This window comes from Acinonyx jubatus, chromosome A1 (assembly GCF_027475565.1).
Source record: "Acinonyx jubatus isolate Ajub_Pintada_27869175 chromosome A1, VMU_Ajub_asm_v1.0, whole genome shotgun sequence".
Classification (NCBI taxonomy): domain Eukaryota; kingdom Metazoa; phylum Chordata; class Mammalia; order Carnivora; family Felidae; genus Acinonyx; species Acinonyx jubatus.
Genome location: NC_069380.1, coordinates 24,086,859 through 24,108,011, shown reverse-complemented (window position 1 = coordinate 24,108,011; position 21,153 = coordinate 24,086,859). Strand labels below are relative to the sequence as shown.

The 21,153-nt window shown below is 40.2% G+C and overlaps 1 protein-coding gene across 3 annotated transcripts in view; it reads left to right on the top strand.

Annotated features, from left to right (window-relative positions):
- Positions 1 to 21,153, top strand: part of LRCH1 (leucine rich repeats and calponin homology domain containing 1) — a 198,932-nt gene that overhangs the window by 99,543 nt on the left and 78,236 nt on the right. For all 3 annotated transcript variants that reach the window (XM_027064842.2, XM_027064841.2, XM_027064839.2), the window contains exon 3: positions 20,321 to 20,447. In XM_027064842.2, coding sequence (XP_026920643.1) covers positions 20,321 to 20,447 — 127 coding nt within the window. The remainder of the gene's footprint in view (positions 1 to 20,320; positions 20,448 to 21,153) is intronic.

Below are 21,153 nucleotides of genomic sequence, written 5' to 3'. Positions count from 1 at the left end.
TTGGTTTTGGTATGATGATTTTCATGTCAAGCTTAGTTGAGAGTAGAGTAACATTGTTGTCTTCAGATGATAGAAAGGATGTATTGAAGTGTGGATTTCAGAACCTTTAAGGGCAAGAACAGAGTCATTGAGACTGATGATGCTGAAGAGGAACAATGTGGGTATATTGCAGACAGTTTTGTGGTGAATTGCTAGGTAATAGGAAGAAGAAAGAAAGAAAGGGGTTGTTGAACACCCAACTCTTTAAATGTTGTTTTCTGTCTGCTTCATTTCTCGTTTGTCTCTATCCTTTTCCCCTTTTATATAGATCACTTTTGTTTTGTGTTGTCTTTCTTTGCTCACATCTCTATGCTTTAATACCTATTCTGTAGTGCTGAATCCTGACTCTTTAAAGGAATTGAGAGCTACATATAGAAAATTAAGAAAAAAGTATGTCTCTTACTTTTTAGGTGTTGTATCAGGGTATATGAAAACGTAAGTACATCCTCTAAACTCTTTGAAAGCCAGGTCCTGTGTGTGTGTGTGTGTGTGTGTGTGTGTGTGTGTGTGTATGTAATTATTACATATAATATATATGTAATTATTTTTGATACGTATATGTAATTATTTTTGATACCCTTTTTAAAATTTACTTCACGAGTATAAATGTGTAACATAAAATAACGTAGGGAAAGCTTTAAAGTGACCGGGAAGATGGGCCCTTTGTTCAATTATAGAGCCTTTAATTCCCAATTTATTGGGTTTAATTGGAATAGGTCTTCTAAGAATTGGACCATTTGCAATTGAGTTATTTTTGTGTTTGATAGTGATTTGAGGTACAATGTTGTATTTGCCTAAAAGATTTATTTGTAACTTGTAAAATAGTAGATGACTGTCACATCTGTTTATTTGCAAATATATAATACATAATATTACTTGCAAATATATAATGATGCCTGGAAAATACCAGTGGCATCTAATGAAATCATGATCTCTTCTAAGATGTTGAGTGGCATCATCCACACAATAGTGTAGTCTGTGTGAGTTCTTCTCGTGCTCAAACTCCTACTCCACTCCTCGCCACCGTCATGACGCTAACCAGGAAGGCATTTAGAATATTGTGCTTGTGTGGGATCATGATACATGTCCCATCCACAATATCCAGGATTGGGCACTGTGGCCTTTTCAGTTCCTTTCTACCCCTCATGAAAATCAAGTCAACGAAATAAAATTTATTTCTTTTTGGGTGTGGTGAAGGGGCATAGTGGACTCCCGTTGACTTTGGCCTTTGGAAGAGAGGCTGTCAATCTGTGTACTTGAAAAAGATGCAGGGGACTCAGGAAGCCACAGACATACTGCGTTGTAGAAGAACTGAGTTGTCTTCGTGCAGTTTTTTTTTTTTTTTTCTGTGACAAATGGGGGATTATGCCAAAGAAAGAAGCTTATACTCTAGACAGAAGTGTATCATCAAATCATGACCTCATCACCAGTCTAGAGGTATCGGGGAAATCTGTATCAATTTTAGAAAATTAAAGACCAACTGTAAATTGCTTTTAGGCACACACTTAATGCGGACTCTGTCAGCTGTAGCCTGTTCTGACACAACTTAGCAAATAGGCACGTTCATCAGACTTTACAAATCAGTACCTGAAACTGCTTTCTCTTCCATAGTGCTTAGGGGTTTTTCCTCTTATTTCTGTGAACTACGAGTAGAGAGCTGTTTAGATAAAATAGTGTGGAGATGTTGCTTTTCAGATTTTCACAGATTGCACGTTTCTATCCTTAAAATTAAACACGGTCTCAAGGTATTTTTAATTTTTTCTCTTTCTTAATAAATCACATATAGAACTCACTAGGGCTGTATGTTTTAAAGTAGGAGAGATGCCATATGAAGCTACTTTGCATTGACGGGAAACATTCAAAATTGATCACACCCTGGGGGATATATTGGGCATTTCAGCAGAGGAAACAGCCATAAATATTTGATGGTGATGGTGGTAAGGATGACAGTGGAGCTGATGGTGGTGGTGGTGGTACTCCCCATTGCCTACACAGCTTCTTGGCTGAAGGGATGTCTCAGAGATGTTATCTCTAAGTGTCAATGGCTGCTTAGTGCCAGAAACCCAGTTCCCGTCTTAGACTAGAGATGGGTGTAATTAGCACATGCAAGATAAAACTCTTCACTGTGAAATACAGCGAAAAACACTTCAGCGTCTTCCCACATGATAGAAATGTCAGACTCATGGAAAATACTAATTTATTGCTGTTTATGTAGCCTGTGTTTGAAGTCTCAGGGCTTTTAATCTCTGCGTCTTGGTGTTCACAGCAGAAGGTTATGTTAGTTTAGTGTAGGTGCCACTGTGTTTCTTCCTGTTATAAAGTGTCTTAATCCCAGAAATGTGGCCAAGAACAATAAGAACGATCAAGCAAGAGCTGTTCCTATAGAGAACAAACACTTTGAACCTGAGCTACACAGGAAAGCCTTTCAAAGTTTAAACTCTATTTTAAGGTGCTGGAGAGGCTGTTGTTGATTAGACCCATGGAGAAGATGTACCTTAGGAAAACAGAATAACCCGGACTAGCAAAACGCTTGGCAACAAAGGGGTGTTACGAGTCTAAGACTAGGGACTTTAGCTTAAAAGTTTCATCTCAGAGAGGTTCAGGAATAGAAACTGCCAAAAATGGAAGTTCTTTACAGCATTTGATCATATTGCTTCCAGAACTTCTCGTGAGTGGTTTTACTTTCCGAGGCTGAAACACACACATCGGGAGCTGGCTTCTTCATTAGAAGCCCCCCTGTGTCTATCAGTCTATTTAGGAATAGTTTCTGAGGCATTGCCTGTGAAGGAAAGGGCAGTCTCTTGAGCAAAATGTTATCATACCATAAAAGGAATCTGTTTTGGATGCTTTTTCTGAAGCCTGGCATCCTTTTTGGCTGCTAAACAATGTGCAGAAAGAGCCAACTTCCTGATGGCCATATAACCTGTATCCCTACATTCCTTTGGTGGGGTGGGGGGGGCGGTTTGGGGAGGTCCTTCTGAGAAATAATCTTTAATCCTAAGAATAGCTCACTATCTGAAGGATTTGGAGAAGCATCTTGCGTGCTAAGGTTGCCTTAGCACAGATTTTATATTTTGGTTGTGAACTGAATTAATTTTTTATTCCTAAGAATTTTAATTGTATCCCTCGCCTTGCCACTGACATTTCTGAAGGTCTTGACTGTAAGATAGCATTTATTCTTTCTAGAAACTGAGAAAATTGATGGTGTCTTCCTACATTGAAAAAGGGGAGGAGATTTGTTCAGTTCAAGACAAACGTGTATCCCAAATCCTTTTATGAAGGTCTTACTTTATTTTCAAAGGGAAAATGAGCTATTGTGGAACTGACCTTTGGAAGCTAGGCTGTGTTTTATCAAAGGACAGATCAGCAGGAAGACACCAAAACACAGCAAACCATGTTGGAATTTGGAAGCATTATCTTAAAATTTGAAGATATTTTTTGTAGAATGCTAGAGTTGGAAATGGCCACCAGACTCATCAATAGCACGACCAACAGTGTATGGGTTAAGCCTTGTCTTTTCTAGTGGGCCCACTGGGCATTTGTTTTCAAGGCAGAACCTAGAGACAGTGGTCTCTAAAATTTTTAATATATTTATAAATTGTAGCACCTGTAAAATTCTGTACATTGGCATTGGTAGCTGTCAGGCTTTATTAAGGGTGAATGAGTTAATACTAGGATATTTCTTACCAGATTCCATTCCGTTTAGTATAGTTCATACTTGGCAAGACTTCCAAAGAGGATTTTTCCATTATACATGTCACCTGATAATAGATGTTGTTTTAGATCAGTGTTTGTATTAAACAGGAACAGAGAGACACAAAAGGGACATTATGGCTTTGATGACTAGAGCGCTGTCAGAATGTGTTGATTTTGTTTTCAGTTCTGCTTCTGATCTTAATAAAATTTGTAAGACCTTTGTGCTGAAGATTTTCCCTCTGAAAATGGGGTAAATGCCTACAGCTAATTCATTATTTAGATGTTTTGTATATAGTAATTCTCAAAGTTTTTTTCTGCAAGTCAAAACGAACAAGGTGCAAATTAATTTATTTTTCTAGCTAGACAGATAAAAACCCTCTGAAACATTGCCATTTCGTCAATAATCAGCTTATTCTGTTTCTTCTAAGAATATTGCAGTTTGCAGTGACAAGTACTGTCATCAAGAAGAGGGAAAGAGAAAAAGAGCGTATACACAAGGAGGAGGGTGTGGGTTTTTGTTATAGTTTGCCTGACATTTTCACCTTTGTTATCTTGTCTAATGCTAACTATGCCCTTTAGGACAGTTTCATAGTCTTAAAAATAGTTGCTAGAGAATTGTCCAGGAGACCAACATAAATATTGAAATAAAGGAGGACTTTTGTAATTTTACACATTTCTATTGTATCTGTAGTTGGTTTGCCTTTCAAATTCCTAATACTGTGGATTTGTGTTCCTTTATCCCCCTTTTTTTAGAAGTCTGTCTATTTTGATTGTGTATTTTTTTGTTGGATCATCTTTTAATTTCAGTGACCAATGTTTTTGGGTTTTTATCTTCTATTTCATTAGTTTCTGATTTTTATCTGTCATATTTCCATCTATTTTCTTGTATGTTTATTTTTTTTCTAATTTCTAGAGTTTAGGGTATGTCATTCATTAATCTCATAGGAGCATTTAAGGTTATGAATTTCCCTATATGTAGCGCTGTAGCTGAGTCCTATAAGTTGTGATGTGTGGTATTTTTTAAATCACTCTTAAAACCTTTCTAATTTTCAACATTACTTCTTTGACCCATGCATTTGCTATAGAGTAGATTCTTCAGGTTACCTTCTAGAATTGATTTTTAATGTTACCGCACCATGTTTAGAAAATATTTTGTCTGATGTTGATTCTCTACCTTGGTTGAGATTTGCTTTGTAGCCTGTGTGTAGTTAATTTTGTAAGTATTCTGAAAGTATGTATGTCCTCTAAGTGTTGTATGTGGATTCTAGTAAATCCATTAAGTATGCAGCTCATCTTGTCTTTACCCTAACACGTTTTGCCTGTTTAATATATATCTGTTACTGAGAGATGCGCTTTAAGCAAAATAGGATGATTGTGGATCTGTTGGTTTTTACCCCTGTAATTCCATCAATTCTTAATAGATGTATTTTAAGACCAAGTTATAGGCCAGGTATTTTGAACCCAAGTTCCAAAATGTATGTCTTTCTTACAAACTGCAAGTTTTATCATTGTGTAGTGATTCACTTTATCCCTAAAACACTTTTTTTTTGACTTACAGTCTATTGTATATGAAATTAATAGTTCCGTCTTAGCTTTCTTTTGGTGTCTTTTGCTCACATACATGTTTTCACTTCCTCATTTTCAACCTTTCAACCTTGGTTTAGGTACGTATGTATGTGGATTTATATTTTTCTTCTTACTTTGTATTTTGTCAAGATTATCTTTGCTTCTTTTTCCCCGCCTTTTCCTAGCTTCTATTGAATATTCCAAGTTTTGTTTATTCCAGTTTTTTTCTTTCTCTGGTTTAGAAATTTGTCATTATATCTTTATACATTTAATTGAAAGGTTACCTATAAATTGCAAAAGCCTAAAGATCTAAAGGTAAAAAATGCCTCTCTCATCCTCCCCAAATTGATAACATTCACAGAAAGCTTTAATGGCAAGCACTCCTCTCTGCAAACGTATATTATTTTTATTCTATATTTTAGGTCCCTCTTGCTTTTTACCTTGATTTGAGTGAACTGATGCTCATTTGTACTTACCTATATTTTTTACCAGATTCTCTGGTTTTTCATCTCACTCTTTTTAGGATGAATCTCTTTGTTTATAGCATGCGTTCTTAAGAAGTTTCTTTAGTGATAATGTTTGTGGTAAATTCAGTCTTTTTTCTGAAATGTCTTTTCACCTCATTGTTGAAGGAAGGTTCAGTTCTTGGGATAAAACTTCAGGCTGTATTAGTGTAAAGTTTTAAGTTACAGTTCTTTTCTGTTATATTTCAGAGATGCTGTGTTTTCTGGCCTCTGTTTTGCTATAGAGAAATCCTTCGCTAATGCAAATGATTTAGGCTTGTAGAGAATTTTTATGTTTTTCCTTTTGATTTCTCCCCCTAACTTCTTTTTATCTTTGTTGCTCTCTATTTTTTGCTATGTTATGTATAGCTCTATCTTGATTTACCTAGCTATAAACTTTGTTTTGCTCTCTAAGCCTGAAGATTCATGTATTTCATCATTGTCTTTGTCTTTTTGCATATTGCCCCTTCCTCCATTTTTCTATTATTTCTGCCTACTTTGGGCACTCCCTATTGGTTAACTTAGCTCTTTCATTCTTTCTCACTTCTTAAATTTGGGATAGTTTTCAAATAAAAAAAAAGTGTTTAAACATATTGAGAGTGGAAGGACAGTACTACTTTGAAAACAGGAAAAAACTGTAGTATTGTGGGATCCTTAATGGAAAAGAGTCTCAGTGACTGGAATGTGTAGTGAAAGAACTCTGTATTGTGGCTTCTTAGTGAGATGTGATGCCCTCTCTTACCCTTGTAATAGTATACTTTGTTGGTTGGCTAAAAACAAACTTTGACTTGATACCGAATTTCTATGAGTTAAGTCATTTTATTATAAAATTAGATGAGAACAAGTCTTGAAGCCTTTGCCTCATTAAATTGGAGTGTGCGAGAATTTGACTTCTTAATCTTCAGTCCTTTCTTTGTTGGATTCTGCCTAGTTAGCATCATCCATACCTTCTTCCCTGCTGTCTTAACATGAGGGTCAGATGGAATTGGGGCTTTTTTTTTTTTAATATAATTTATTGTCAAATTGGCTAACACACAGTGTGTAAAGTGTGCTCTTGGTTTTTGGTGTAGATTCCCATGATTCATTGCTTACATACAACACCCAGTGCTCATCCCAACAAGTGCTCTCCTCAATGCCCATCACCCATTTCCCCCCTCTCCCCCACCGCACCCGCATCCACCCTCAGTTTGTTCTCTGTATTTAAGAGTCTCTTATGGTTTGCCTCCCTCTGTCTCTGTTTGTAACTATTTGTCCCCTTCCCTTTCCCCATGGTCTTCTGTTAAGTTTCTCAAGATCCACATATGAGTGAAAATATATGTCTTTCTTTCTCTGACTGACTTATTTCACTCAGCTTAATACCTTCCAGTTCCATCCATGTTGCTGCAAATGGCAGGATTTCATTCTTTCTTATCGCCAAGTAGTAGTCCATTGTATACGTAAACCACATCTTCTTTATCCATTCATCAATTGATGGACATTTAGGCTCTTCCCTTAATTTAGCTATTGTTGAAAGTGCTACTATAAACATTGGGGTACATGTGCCTCTATGCATCAGCACTCCTGTATCTCTTGGGTAAATTCCTAGTAGTGCTGTTGCTGGGTCATAGGATAGTTCTATTTTTAACTTTTTGAGGAACCTCCACATGTTTTCCAGAGCGGCTGCACCAGTTTGCATTCCCACCAACAGTGCAAGAAGGTTCCCATTTCTCTGCATCCTCACCAGCACCTGTGGTTTCCTGATTTGTTCATTTTAGCCACTCTGACCAGTGTGAGGTGGTGTCTCAGTGTGGCTTTGATTTGTATTTCTCTGATGATGAGTGACGTTGAGCATCTTGTCATGTGTCTGTTGGCCATCTGGATGTCTTCTTTGGAAAAGTGTCTATTCATGTCTTCTGCCCATTTCTTCACTAGATTATTTGTTTTTTGGGTGTTGAGTTTGGTAAGTTCTTTATAGATTTTGGGTACTAACCCTTTATCCTTTATGGCATTTGCAAATCTGTCACCCTGTTGATCGCCAGCATTGATTCGGCTGATCTGGCTGGCTAGGCGGGTGTCCCCTTCCTTCCTCACCGCTCCATGTGCGTCCCTCCCAAAGCTGCACACTGGATCAAAGAGGACAACCTTCTCCGACAGAGGAGGACTGTTCTTCAGTCAAGGGTATGTGAGTAGCTGCGTTCCCCTGCTAGAACCTCCAAACAAGGAATTAGGGCTTTTTAAAGGTGAGTGGGTTTTGACTGCAGTCTGGAGGTGTGAGGGCCAGTCCAGGGCTTCGCTTTGGTTTCCTTGCTGTTCTTATTTGCTTGTTAGTAACAATGATAGTAACAGGACAAATAAAAAATTTTTTTACAAGAGTTGCTTTTGAGGAAAAAGACAGTCTTGGTTTTCTCAGCTTCCCAATTCAAATCTAAATGCATTGCTTCATTTTCAAAAGTAAAAAAAAAATAGACTGTAGTAGCTGAAAAATTGTAGAATATGATGTAAAAGTATTACCCTACTTCTGAAAAGAATACCTGTGCTGTGAGAGCTCAGGGAGGGGCGATCTTGGTAAAGTAATGCAGCCAAGAATTTCAGCATGCGTAATAATCATAAATAGACTTCTCCAGGGAAGATAAGTTAAGTCAAGAATAAATACATATTCTGTGGTTCTTTATCTGGAAGCATTCAAGGGATGGAATGTTTAGGTGACAGAGTTTATTCTGTGAGGCATTGTTTTTTCACCTCCTGCCATTTCTTGGAACACCTTCATACTCTCGGGACCAGATGGACTGTGACGACAGGTGGAATGAGATAATCTCTGTGAACGGTAAGAAAATAGCCAGAAGATTTGGGTCACTTTCAGAGTTGGATCATGTGGAACTGTTATCTGTTAATCTAAGCATATCCACGTTAACCTTATGAAATCAGGCAGTGTTTTTCTGATACCCCTCTTGGCAGCTGGAAAGCCATAGCAGAAAGGAATGTGAAAATAACATAAGAAAATTGACCCCTTTCACTCAGTGATTAATTCATCTGTTCATGAATAGAGAATAATACATCTGGAGGAAACTTACTCGCCAGACTCCATAGGGGGTTGAAAAACAGTTACTTATTTCTAACCTCAGTGATGCCATTGGATCAATTAAGGAATAAATAAAACATTGTTTTCCCAAAGTATATTCTATGGAAAAGTGTTCTGTCAGATATAGGTATACTTAAACAAAGAAACAAAAAAGCCCAAAGCCCATGTATTGTGCTAATCTGCACTATATGTCTCCAAGCAACACAGAACTCTTCCCCTCTTTTTTTGTGAGACCTACCGTTTAGCATCTCCAAGAACAGTGCTTTCCAGAACACCAGTTTGTAAACACTAATTTAGAAGAATTTTTATCACCCACTGACTCCTTTAAGAACTGACCTCATGCCTAAAAAAGGACGAGGTTAAAAAGTATGTCCCTTCATGTTGTTATATTCAGAGCCCAGGTAATCTATATGGACTCCGGGTATTGAAGGAAAAAATGAAATACAAGTAGAATACAGAAAGGCCCAGGAAACACTAAAGCATAAAGTGTGTTACACAGAGGTGCCATCCAAACTGACTTATTTTCTCATTTAGTACTTAAAAAAAAAAAAACTTTACTTTTTTTATTACCTATCAAATAAAATGTGCAATCTCTTTTGAGAAAAAATTACTGCAAATAATATATATGTCATCACCGGTGCTCAAACAGTTGTTAATTTTTTAAGACATTTGTTCATAAGATTTTTTTTTTCTTTTCCCTAACTCCTTTATAGGATGGAATTTTTTTGGAGGGGGTGAGAGGATTTTTTCAGAGGTTCTGAGAGCTCTATATTACATAATGAAAAAAAAGAATGACCTTGACCAGAAGTCTGAAGCAACTGAGTCTTTAAATTGTCTGCACTGAAATTTTAACGTTGCAACGCCACATCCCTATAGTTGAAACTAATCACCCGTTAAAGGGTAATTCTTTTAAAAAGGTAAAAATCAGGGGCGCCTGGGTGGCTCAGTCGGTTGAGCGTCCAACTTCGGCTCAGGTCATGATCTCGCGGTCTGTGGGTTCGAGCCCCGCGTCGGGCTCTGTGCTGACAGCTCGGAGCCTGGAGCCTGCTTCGGATTCTGTGTCTCCCTCTCTCTTGGCCCCTCCCCGCTCTGTCTCTCCCTCTGTCAAAAATAAACATTAAAAAAAAGGTAAAAATCATGACTCTCATACAAATATAACATCCATCAAAGATTGTATGTATATAATATGTAATAGTATATAAATATATATAGTTCATTGATTAACGAAGAAACCAGTAAGATGTCACAACCTGTTTAAAGGAGAACTCAGCACGCACAAACACGCACATGCATTCACGCTAGCGGGCTTACTGAAGTGAATTTATGAATAGTTGTGAGAAGGCAGCAATCAGTTGCAGCTCCACTGCACTCATGACAATTTGTGCTTTTAAAAAAATTTTTTTTAATGTTTATTTGTTTTTGAGAGAGACAGAGACAGAGCATGATTGGGGGAGGGGCAGAGAGAGAGGGAGACACAAGACTCTGAAGCAGGCTCCAGGCTCTGAGCTGTAAGTACAAAGCCCGATGCGGGGCTCAAACTCACAGACCGTGAGATCATGACCTGAGCCGAAGTCGGATGCTTAACCAATTGAGCCACCCAGGTGCCTCAATTTGTCTGTGTTTCTATGCTCGAAAATTACTTGTATTACTATCAGTTTTCAGTGTTAGAACGAGTTACAGGGTTGTAAAGTAAGTCAAAGACCATGAAAAACGGAGATAACCCGGAAGGGTGTACTAGACAAGCCCCGAGCAGTGATTCTGCCCATCTCGAAATCATTTACGATGTGTCCTGGTACACCAAATAATTTCATTTCGATCGTGGCATTTATGAGCAGTTTGAATGGGACTAGAGGTAGAAGAAAAACATCGGCAGTGGTATTCACTGTGGATTGGGAAACTCTTCGTTGCCTGGGTCCCAAAGATGGTGAGAGGCTGGCTGTGTGCCGGTGGGTGGTGGGACAGGGTTGAAGAGGCAACGTGTGTGCTATGAGGGTAGCACGTTTACTTTTGTTGGCCAGTCATTTTTCGAGTAGCTGATCTTGAGGGAATTGAAGCCAACTGTTAGGAATAGTGGTCCCTCCCTTACCGTCAGTCCCAGCAAGAGACCACTGAGACCGCAGTACCAAGAGGAGAGAACAGCCCGGGATTTTTGGCAGAGGCAACCTTGGGTCATTCGACAGAGGTGCCCAAAGTCGGCAGACACTTGTGTGCAGAGTTATTAGGATGAGCCTGAGACCCTTTCACCTCACTTTATGGGGAGGATCCATAAAGGGAGTCTCACTTTCATTTGCTAAGAGTCACTAACGTCTTGCCTTAAATCTTGAGAAACCCAGTCGGAAATAAATGCCGCTACAGCATTTGAAAATGCCATGACCCATCTTCAAGTGGATCGTAGGTGATGTCAGCTCAGCGAGATAGTGTCTAATCTTGTTAAAGGTTAAGTCTCAGGATTCATGGACATTTCATGTTTTCTCAGAGTTTAGGACACGATCTTGAGCAGAGCAGGCAGTCAGTGTGGAAAAATAATTCGCTTCCGGTCAGCATTTAACACCATGGCACCGTCCTCCCTTGACTTGGTCACAGGCTTTCCTGCTTGTTCCTCTGGGTCTTTCTCTTTCTTCTTTATTCCCCGTCTGGATGTTCTTTCTCTTTTTGCACCTTATCGCTAGAATTCCCCAAAGCTCCGTCTATGGTCCTTAATGCTTCTCTCTCAGACCCTGGCCTTGGGTGTCTCAAATATAGTCTCCAGCTCCTCGAGTCATTTGGGCATTTGTCTTCATTTTCCCGATTGCCTAAAATTCAGTTCCTCTTAGATGCTTATTGACTCCTCGAAATTCAGTGTCTGCTAAACTAAGCTCACTTTCTTCTTTCCCAAATTAGCATCCTCGTTCCTGTCCGTGCTCCTGTTTTTCTCCAGCCCCCCAGCGTGGAATCTCAGAAATTATCTTTGACCCTGCCCTTCAAACTTTTACATAGACATTAATCGTTGAATGACCAGTCTAGCATCTCGTTGCCTCCTGCTTGAAATTTGGGGTCCTCCTCCTACTGTTTTCCTGGCTTCCCTTCACTTTTTATTCCAAAGTAAGTGAAAATAGGCTGGGTTGTATTGGAGGAAGGTCACACATTGATATGAATCCTAACCTACTTGGTTTCAAACCACACAGCACAGAACAACTCACCAGCTAGGCAATTTAAAGCAAGTTTTTTTTTTTTTTAAGTTTATATATTTATTTTGAGAGAGACAGACACAGCATGAGCAGGGGAGGGGCAGAGAGAGAGGGAGAGAGAGAATCCCAAGCAGGTTCCATGCTGCCAGTGCAGAACCCAGTGCGGGGCTCAAACTCACGAACGGTGAGATCGTGACTGAGCCAAAACCAAGAGTCAGATGCTTAACGGAGTGAGCCACCCAGGTGCCCCTGGAGCAAGCGTTTTAAACTCTCTGAACAATATCAGTTTTTGCATCTGAAAGGTCCAGGTTAAATGCTTATGTTACACCACTGTTGTGAATATAAATAAAATATAATTGTCTAAGTGCCTAGCACAGTGCCTTATACATAGTAACTACCCAAGAAATGTTTCTTGAATTGTCAAATCAAGTTTTGCGTTATGCTGTCTCATATGTATTACAATCTGGGTTAAGAAAAATAGTGCAAAAGATCTAGTAAAAAGTAAGTGGATTCTCTAGTACGATTAGTAAAGTGGATATGCTACTGATTTGTAACAGTATTGAGCCTTAAGTGGAACTTTGTTATTATTGGCCGTCAAGTTACATGATAGGAGCTCTCTGACAACTGATTTCCTTGGAAGAATAAGTAGGAAAAAGAGGATGTACATAGACTTATATTCATGCATTTCCATCTGCATTTAAAAATTCCTAGAAATAGATGGAGAGACATATGTCTTCAGATGATAAACAAAAATGTTCAGGCATTTTAAATTTTATTATGAATATTTTGTATTCACGCAGTGTCCCTGGGTGGAAGTTGATCTGAGCATCCTGTTCTCGTTGAAGTCAGTATGGATATCCCTTTCTTTTCAGGTGGGGAAAAAATGTTAAAGTAACATTTGACTTGATGGAATTGCAAGGAGGAGAAGGCAGGTGAGGTAGGCCACTTTCTGCATAACAGGAGGCTAGGGGTCCATTCTACCTGGAACATGGTGCTAGAAAGTGGGAGAATTATACTTAGTGCCAATACATATGCTTTTTTTAACTTCTAATGTTCATTTTATTATTTTGAGAGAGAGAGACAGAGACTGAGCAGGGGAGAGGCAGAGGGGTGGGGGGTAGAGAGAGAATCCCAAGCAGGCTCCACATTCAATGCTGAACCTAACGCCAGGCTCTATCTCACGACCACGAGATCATGACCTGAGCCGAAGTCAAGGTTGGATGCTTAACCAACTGAGCCACCCAGGCGCCCCTCGCTACATCCTTTGAGCCATTTAGGGTGGTTTGCCTATATGCCAGCAACAGTGTTTTATGCAGTGGTGTTTTTCAGGGCATAGGGCTCAGGCTTCTACACTCTTAATACTTACAACCCCAAATCTACATTCTTGCCTCTGAAGGTGTTTGGCAAATTAATATTCTTTGTAGCATCTCTTATGGCATTCTCTTTGAACATGCAGTGTTCCCTGGATTGTGAACATTTAGCTCCATTTTAGGGTGAAGGAAGGGCATGGTAAAATATGAAAGAGGAAATTTAAAGCACTGGTTTTCGGAGCCTTACCCTTTCAGAATTGAAGAGCGCTGAGGAAAAAGGAGAGGAAATAACTGAGAAGGGACGAGTTATTGATGACTACACTTTGAAATCTAATTATAGACGTCGGAGTGGTAGTTGCGGGCCATTGAGAGTATAAAAAAAAAAGTGGAGTATTTTAAGCAAAGCTTTATTTATACTCAGGAGGAGACTGATAGGCTGTCACTGTGAGAAACAGGTTCAGTCGCAGTGGCCAAATATGGTACAGGGACGCACAGTGGCAATGCACCGCGAGTGGTGCAGCAGCAGTCGGCCTGAGTTCTGAGCCGCTGTAGACACTCACTTTTTGCTTCTTGCGTTTCTGTGAGGTCTCCTCTCGGAAGCTGACCCTTTTCCCTTCTCCAAACACGGCCCTCGTGGGCGGAATGTGAGACTGGACGGGTTTGGAGTTCAACAGCTGGTTCATGATTCAGGGACGTGATGATTCTGCGTTTCTGGTCTTGCAACATGTTAAGTCTTTGAGTGATAGCCATCCTCAAGCGGTAGACAGCGTAACTGCTTTCCAAATTCGATTTCAGCGTGGGCGCCCAGATTTTGTGCACGCACGTAATCTCAATCAAATTACTGCTTTAACAATTTCACGTAAAATATTACTAGAAGCGTATGTATGTAATTTGTATTTATAAAGTGAAAGCCAGCCGAAATATCCCAGGCAACCTGAAGCAAGGCTCTGGTTGTTGGGGTCAAGGTCTCAGGCATACAGTGATGGGGGGGGGGGAGTGCAGGGGGAGGGGCTGGCGAGGAAGAGGAAGTCCTCTGTCATTAGGGGAAAGGAGGGTGAGACATTTTGCTGTGGTGGGTTTTTCAGAATGGAGCCAGCAGGAAAAAGGAGATGGTTCTCTATAGATATTGTTCACTGAAGTGTGTATATAAAGACAATTAACAGCCAAGTGTCGTATGCAAACTAGAAAAAAAAAACCATAAAAACACTACTCTGCCTTGAATGAAAGGCAAACAGGGTATGCAAAAAACCAAAAGAACCCCACAAGCCATAAAAACAAAATTTGGTGAGGTGAGGTATCCTGTGAGAAAGGAAACTTGCTTGGTTGGCTAAAGTAAAATTTTTTTTTTTTTAATTTTTTTTCAACATTTTTTATTTATTTTTGGGACAGAGAGAGACAGAGCATGAACGGGGGAGGGGCAGAGAGAGAGGGAGACACAGAATCGGAAACAGGCTCCAGGCTCCGAGCACTCAGCCCAGAGCCTGACGCGGGGCTCGAACTCCCGGACCGCGAGATCGTGACCTGGCTGAAGTCGGACGCTTAACCGACTGCGCCACCCAGGCGCCCCATAAAGTAAAATATTTAAAATATCTGCCATTCACAGTAGGTCGCACACCAAGCCCAGGTCGACTATTCAGACAGTAGCAGCCACGGCTGCATCGTTGTTTTCTCCTCTCCCTGGCTGAGACTCCTGTAGGGTGAGCCCGGGGGTGTCCGCACCACGAAACCTGCCCTCCTTTCTCTGTGCTCTGTTGCTCTGTGCTGTAACAGCAATAATGATGTGAGATCAGCAACCATCACAAACCTATGAAGAAAGTGTCACAGCATGCATCTAAACAGCCACAGAGAAAGTCATTCATGTGATTGTATGTTCTAGTCCAGGTTTTCCAGCCCGGTAATGGTTACTTGGTTGTGTTTCAGCCTGAAATTGTACAGCCCGGGCCTGGTTCTTCCGAGCATGCCTCGGAGGGACCATCTTTGTGTTTAATTGGCATATGTTTTCAATGAGTGGAACACGTAACCGTATTTTAGAAGTGGCGGCAATTTTAGCAGTTAGGAAATAAAATAAATAACTGAAACCAAACTAAGTGCACATACCTTCTCTTTGGCCCCCTACCCACTGGTTTGCTACGTGAGTGTTCGGGTATGGTTTAATCTTTCTGTAGAGACTTAATGTTGGGCTGAGCACTTTTTCATCCAGAGTCTCATGTCTCATGTTAGATAGGTATTATTATTTATGTTTTATAGACGGCAAAACCCAGAGGGGTTAAATGTTCTACCTAAACTAAACGTTTGTGACACACATGAGATTTGAACCCAGGCTTTCTAATTCCACAGTTGGTGACCTCTTCCCTAGTTAACTAGGTGAATATGTTATAAAAATCTTTCTATAAATTATTTCCTACTAAGTGAGTTCTAGCTCAATTATTAAGTGAACCCATATACTGAAAAGAGTTATATTCCAGTAGAATAAAAAAATGTATATGGTCCCCTGATCCTAAAATCACATGTCAGAATATAGTTATTTTTATTATTGCATACTTTAGGGAAAATAACTTTCTGATAAACTGATAATAAATAATGTTAAATACCACCATTAAGTCTGAAGTCATGGATATTAATAAGTGCCATGGTCAAAACACATTAAAATAAGGCTCTCTAAAAGTAAAACCATACGGTAGTGCTTTGGTTTGCAAATTCCTTAGTTCAGGAATTATGTCGAGTGAGGGATCGTGGTCCTTGAAGCCAAGAGAAGTTTATCCTGTAAACTAAAGCTGTCAAAAGTATTCAGATTATGTTGAGCTGCCTTGTTTCATCCTGACATGAGGAAATAGGCCAATAAATCTAGTAGGGAGTCGTTCGACAGAGAAAGATGGAAGAGGAAGCATTAGCGATAAAAGCCTACGGTCTTCCCACCCCTCCTCCCCCCTCCCTGTGCCATCCTCCACCCAGACTGGGCAGGGAGAGTGACTGGAGATGCTGGGTGGGAAGGCTCATCCCGCCACCACCAAATCTGTAATTTCTACTTCTGAATGAGTGGCCCTTTTCCCCCCGCTAATTTGATCTTCTGTAATGAGCCAGTTAAAAAAAAATTGTTTGTTTTTTTTTTTAAATTCTGCTTTCAGATGGAGCCTACAGGGTAGATTTGAAAATAAACGTTGGCCGTTACCTTATCAGACGCTGTATGGCCTTATTTTAAACATCGTTTCTGCAAAAGGCCTGTTTTTAGCACAGAGGCCTCCAGAAGACAAGTGGGGGGCAGGATAGTGGTTTGCAGCCTGAGGCACTTACTTGCTTGAGAAAAATTGCTGCCAGATGAGTGGTTTCAAAAAAAAAAATACAAAAACAAAAAAGTCAGGCAGCCGATGTGGTCTTTAGTGGGCAGAGGATTAAAGGAAACATAATTTCTCCTGTCCTTTATAAATATTTGCTGGACAGCTAATGGGTTTTTGTGTGCACATGTATTTCCTTTATCTCTTGGGGAAATTACAAGGAATAGAGGGGCATCCAGTGGTAACGTACGTGCAGTAGAGCTTGAGAGAATAGATCAACAACATACAAGAAAGATGTGCCCAGGTCTGTGGCATGCTTATTATGACCAAAGTTCTGGCACCTGGATTTTTCTACAGGTGACTACATACAGTATGTGTGGGACATAAATAAACAGACGATTCCATCAGCAACCTTTAGTATTAAAGTCTTGTATCCCTGTCAAAAAAATCATACTTATTTTTTAACAAATAAGTATTAAATAAATTGTATTATTAAATATTAAAATAGATTTTAATAAAATATTAAATAAATTTTAATACTTAAAATTAATGCTAACATGTAAATTTAAAATGCGTGTTATTTTATTTTAAATGAGTATCCATCCAACTGAGGGTCGATGGGGGTGGGGGGGAGGGGGAAAGCGGGTGAGGGGCATTAAGGAGGGAACCTGTCTGGATGAGCCCTGGGTGTTGTATGGAAACCAGTTTGACAATAAATTTCATATTAAATAAATAAATAAAAAGTAAACAAAACTACAACACTTAAAAAGAAAATAAATGAGTATCCATCCGAGAAATCCCATGAAAATAATCCCATGTACTCTCAGATATTCATGCTTCTGAATGAGCAGAACGTTCACTGCATTGCTTTTTTTTTTTTTTAAGTCTATTCATTTATTTAGAGGGAGAGAGTGTGTGTATGTGTGTGTTAGCGCAGGAGGAGCAAAGAGAGAGAGAGAGAGAGAGAAGGAAGGAAAGAGAGAATCTCAAGCAGGCTCTGTGCTGTCAGTGTGGAGCCCAACTTGGGGCTCGATCTCACAAATCATGAGATCATGACCTGAGCCGAAATCAAGAGTCAGATTGTCAACCTACTGAGCCACCCAGCCACCCCTGCATTGCTTAATGGTATTATCAGTAGCTCTCTCGGTTCAGTGTCTGTCAATGTGACAAGATACCTGTGTCAAGGTGAGACTGGGAATAGTTTAAATCTGAGTTTCCAAGCAAAGAAACACGGGAAGAATCTTGAACTGTAAGTGTTAATTTGTGAAAATAAGCATGTAGAAGTTTTTCAAAATACTAATCTTTGTTTCCTTAGCTTCTCTTCAAAAGGAAGTTTAAATATGTCTCCAAAATAAAAAAAAAACAGGCCTTATTAGTATTTTTTTTTTACTAACCCTCACTTTATGAAATTACATGTTAATAAATATTTTACAACCACAGGGGCGCATGGGTGGCTCAGTTGGTTAAGTGTCAGACTATTGATTTCTGCTCAGGTCACAATCTCATGGTTCCTGGGATCGAGCCCTGCTTTGGGCTCCATGTTGACAGCGAAGAGCCTGCTTGGGATTCTCTCTCTCCCTCTCTTGCTGTCCCTCCCCTGCTCGCGTGTGTGCATACTGTCTCTCTCAAAAATAAATAAATAAAACTTAGAAAAAAAAAAGTAAATGTTTTATAACCACAAGTTACATTCCAGACTATTTATGTGCCACCTTTTAATAAACTTAGTTCTCTTCCCGGAGATAGTGTCTAAGGAGGTTTTGGGGTTTTTTTGTTTTTTTTTGTTTTGTTTTTAATTTTTTTGGAGCTTGAAGAAAGCTGTCTCCCATCAGAGCACCAGGAAGTCCCCCTCAACCAGCCAGAATAGCCCCTCTGGGCTCCTGTGGGTGGATGTCAGAAACTGGCAGCCTAAGTAACCCCCTTTCACTGCCCTCAGAGATCAGGAGACAGTGCCAGGGTGGGCCCATCACCCTATTTTCCCCTGTCACTCTAACCAGGGGGAGGTGAACAGCCAGCTGGTCCTTCCAGTGCCAGGGACCTCCCCCCACCTGCCCCCTGTAGGGTTTCGATCTTCTCCCTCCCTCTGCTGGACCCTCTTAGAGAAACCTCTCTCCTTCTGCTCCTTTCTGGAAATAGCTTTCTTTGTAAATCTGGGCAATGGAGGGAAGATTGGCTGTGTCTTTTCTTGATAGAGCTTATTAACCAGGCCTTGGGTACCTGGAAGAGAAGAAGTGTCAGGATATTTACAGGTGATCATCCACATGAGAAAGGTTCTTTCCAGAGCACACCATGTGTTTTCTTCTCAGTCCATCAGCTAGAGATGCCGTTTGTTTAGCCGGATTCGCACCTCGTCATATGGGGGAGTAGGGGAGGAAAACCTTTAAAATATAATACATACAGAAAAGCGCGCAGCTCATAAGGACACATCTCAGTGAATGTTCAAAAAACAGAAGCACTCATGCAACCAGTAGCCAGATGAAGTTTATCTTTTTATAGTGATATCTGTTTCTTAATCATAAATGCACTTTGTAGGAATTTTGGAAAACTCAGCAAAGTATAAGAAAGAGAAATGTAAACAACACTCCTTGTACCTAATCTCCGACCCCCATGACTACCGATAGCATCTTGGTGTGTTTTCAGTGCATCTGTCCCTCCCCCTCACACACACAGATTTATGTGTGTCCACACGTGCACACAATACCACCGCCTCGGACACTTCACGCATGTGTGCGCGTATGCACAGAAGAAGTTCTGCGTAGTTGCAATAGCAAGACAAACGTGTTTTTAGATATTTCACTGCCTGGTCATTGTCTGTGTCAGCAGAGTGGTGGGGAAAGAAAGGCAGGGAAACTGAATACCATCCCTCTCCTTCCCTGATGGCAGGAAAAGGGCTTTTTGTGGGAGAAGAGGTTGAAATAAATGGCTGACACACATAAAGATGGTTTACAGATTTCATTTATCCATTATTTTCCCATTTCTCAGCAAACTGAGCATTGATAACAGGAAGTTCAGATACTTCTGGGTAGAGAACCTCTTCATGCAAAGCGGAGATGAGAGTTGTACCCAGATTTTTCTGGGTACCCTGTGAAATTGAACCCCTCAGGGTTCCAGATTCACTTTTGCCAGAAGGCCAACATTACTTTTTTTTTTTTCCTTGTAATTAGCTCCCTTGCAGATGCCCAAATAGACTTTAAGCGCAGTGACTCTTGTGTTAGCAAAAGGAAGCAGAGTCAAAACGTTGGAAATCAGGCTGGTGGTCTTTTGTAAGTTGCAGCAAAACGATCTTCTCCATCACTGTAACATGGACGGGAGGATGCCTTTGTGGTGCTCGTTTCTCGCTGAGTTTCCTGCTACATTGTCAGAAAGAGAAGAGTTGGCACCCGCTTCCCGTTGTTATTGGTGACGCAGGGCGCGATGCCCATCTGCCTCCTGGCTGGCCAAGGACTCGGCTTCTGCAGGGGGCTTGGTGGGGTTCCTTGTGCCGGGAAACGTTTCCCGCAGAACTGCCTATGCCTTTCTTTCCTAGAAATAGATTTTATTGTCTTTTGTACTTGGGACTTGAGGGATTACACGTACGGAAACTTCATTGGACCTTTTGTATTTGTCAGACGTCTCCTCCCATCACCCCTTTCTTCTCGCTTATTCACAAACGTAATTGGAAACGGTATGACGTGGCTTGTGTGTTTACGGTGTTCTTGTATTGTCTTTGCAGTCGAAATCAGCTGTCTGCCCTGCCTGCCTGCCTGTGTGGTCTGCCTCTCAAAGTCTTAATCGCAAGTAACAACAAACTTGGATCGCTGCCAGAAGAGATAGGTCAGCTCAAACAGTTAATGGAGTTGGTATGTTACTGATTTTTAAGATGCTCTTTTTATTTGTTGACTAATCATAATCTATCAAGGTAGTCAGGAAGACTCTTGTAAAGTTGGACATAGGGTGTTGGATGGCTGTATGTGATAAAGACATTAAGTGGGGAGAGGAATGATCTTGGCTTGGCTGTGGCAGACACAGTTCCTGAAATTTACAGGTTTCCCGAAGTTTACACTTCCTGAAGTCCACGGGATTTACAGTTCCTGAAGTTTACAGGTTATCATGTGGTAGTTACATCATTTTTTTCCAGATCGCATATAAATTTGTGATAAATTATGGATACACTGGCAAAATAATGTACAAATAAGTTAGTAGGGCCAACTTTACATGAATGTAAGTAATTTAGAAAGAACAGAGTGCTTTGATTCTGTATGGGTTTTAGTAACCATTGCCCCAAAGTGATGTCACTCTAAAATATGACCATATCCTCAGAGACAAAAAAGTGTAACAAATGTTTTAGATGGGTAGAGATGGGTTGTAACTGTGCATCTGAGGCCAAGACACACTGTTCTATTTCAGGTCTTTCACTACTAAACGAATCACTTACCTTGTTTCTAAAATGGGAAAGAATGAATCCCATCCAGGTACGATGGGTGAATGAAGAGACAAGAATAAGCAATCAGGCTGAAATACAATGGTCAGAATGTCTCCTTCAAGCAGGCATTATTCCATACTGAC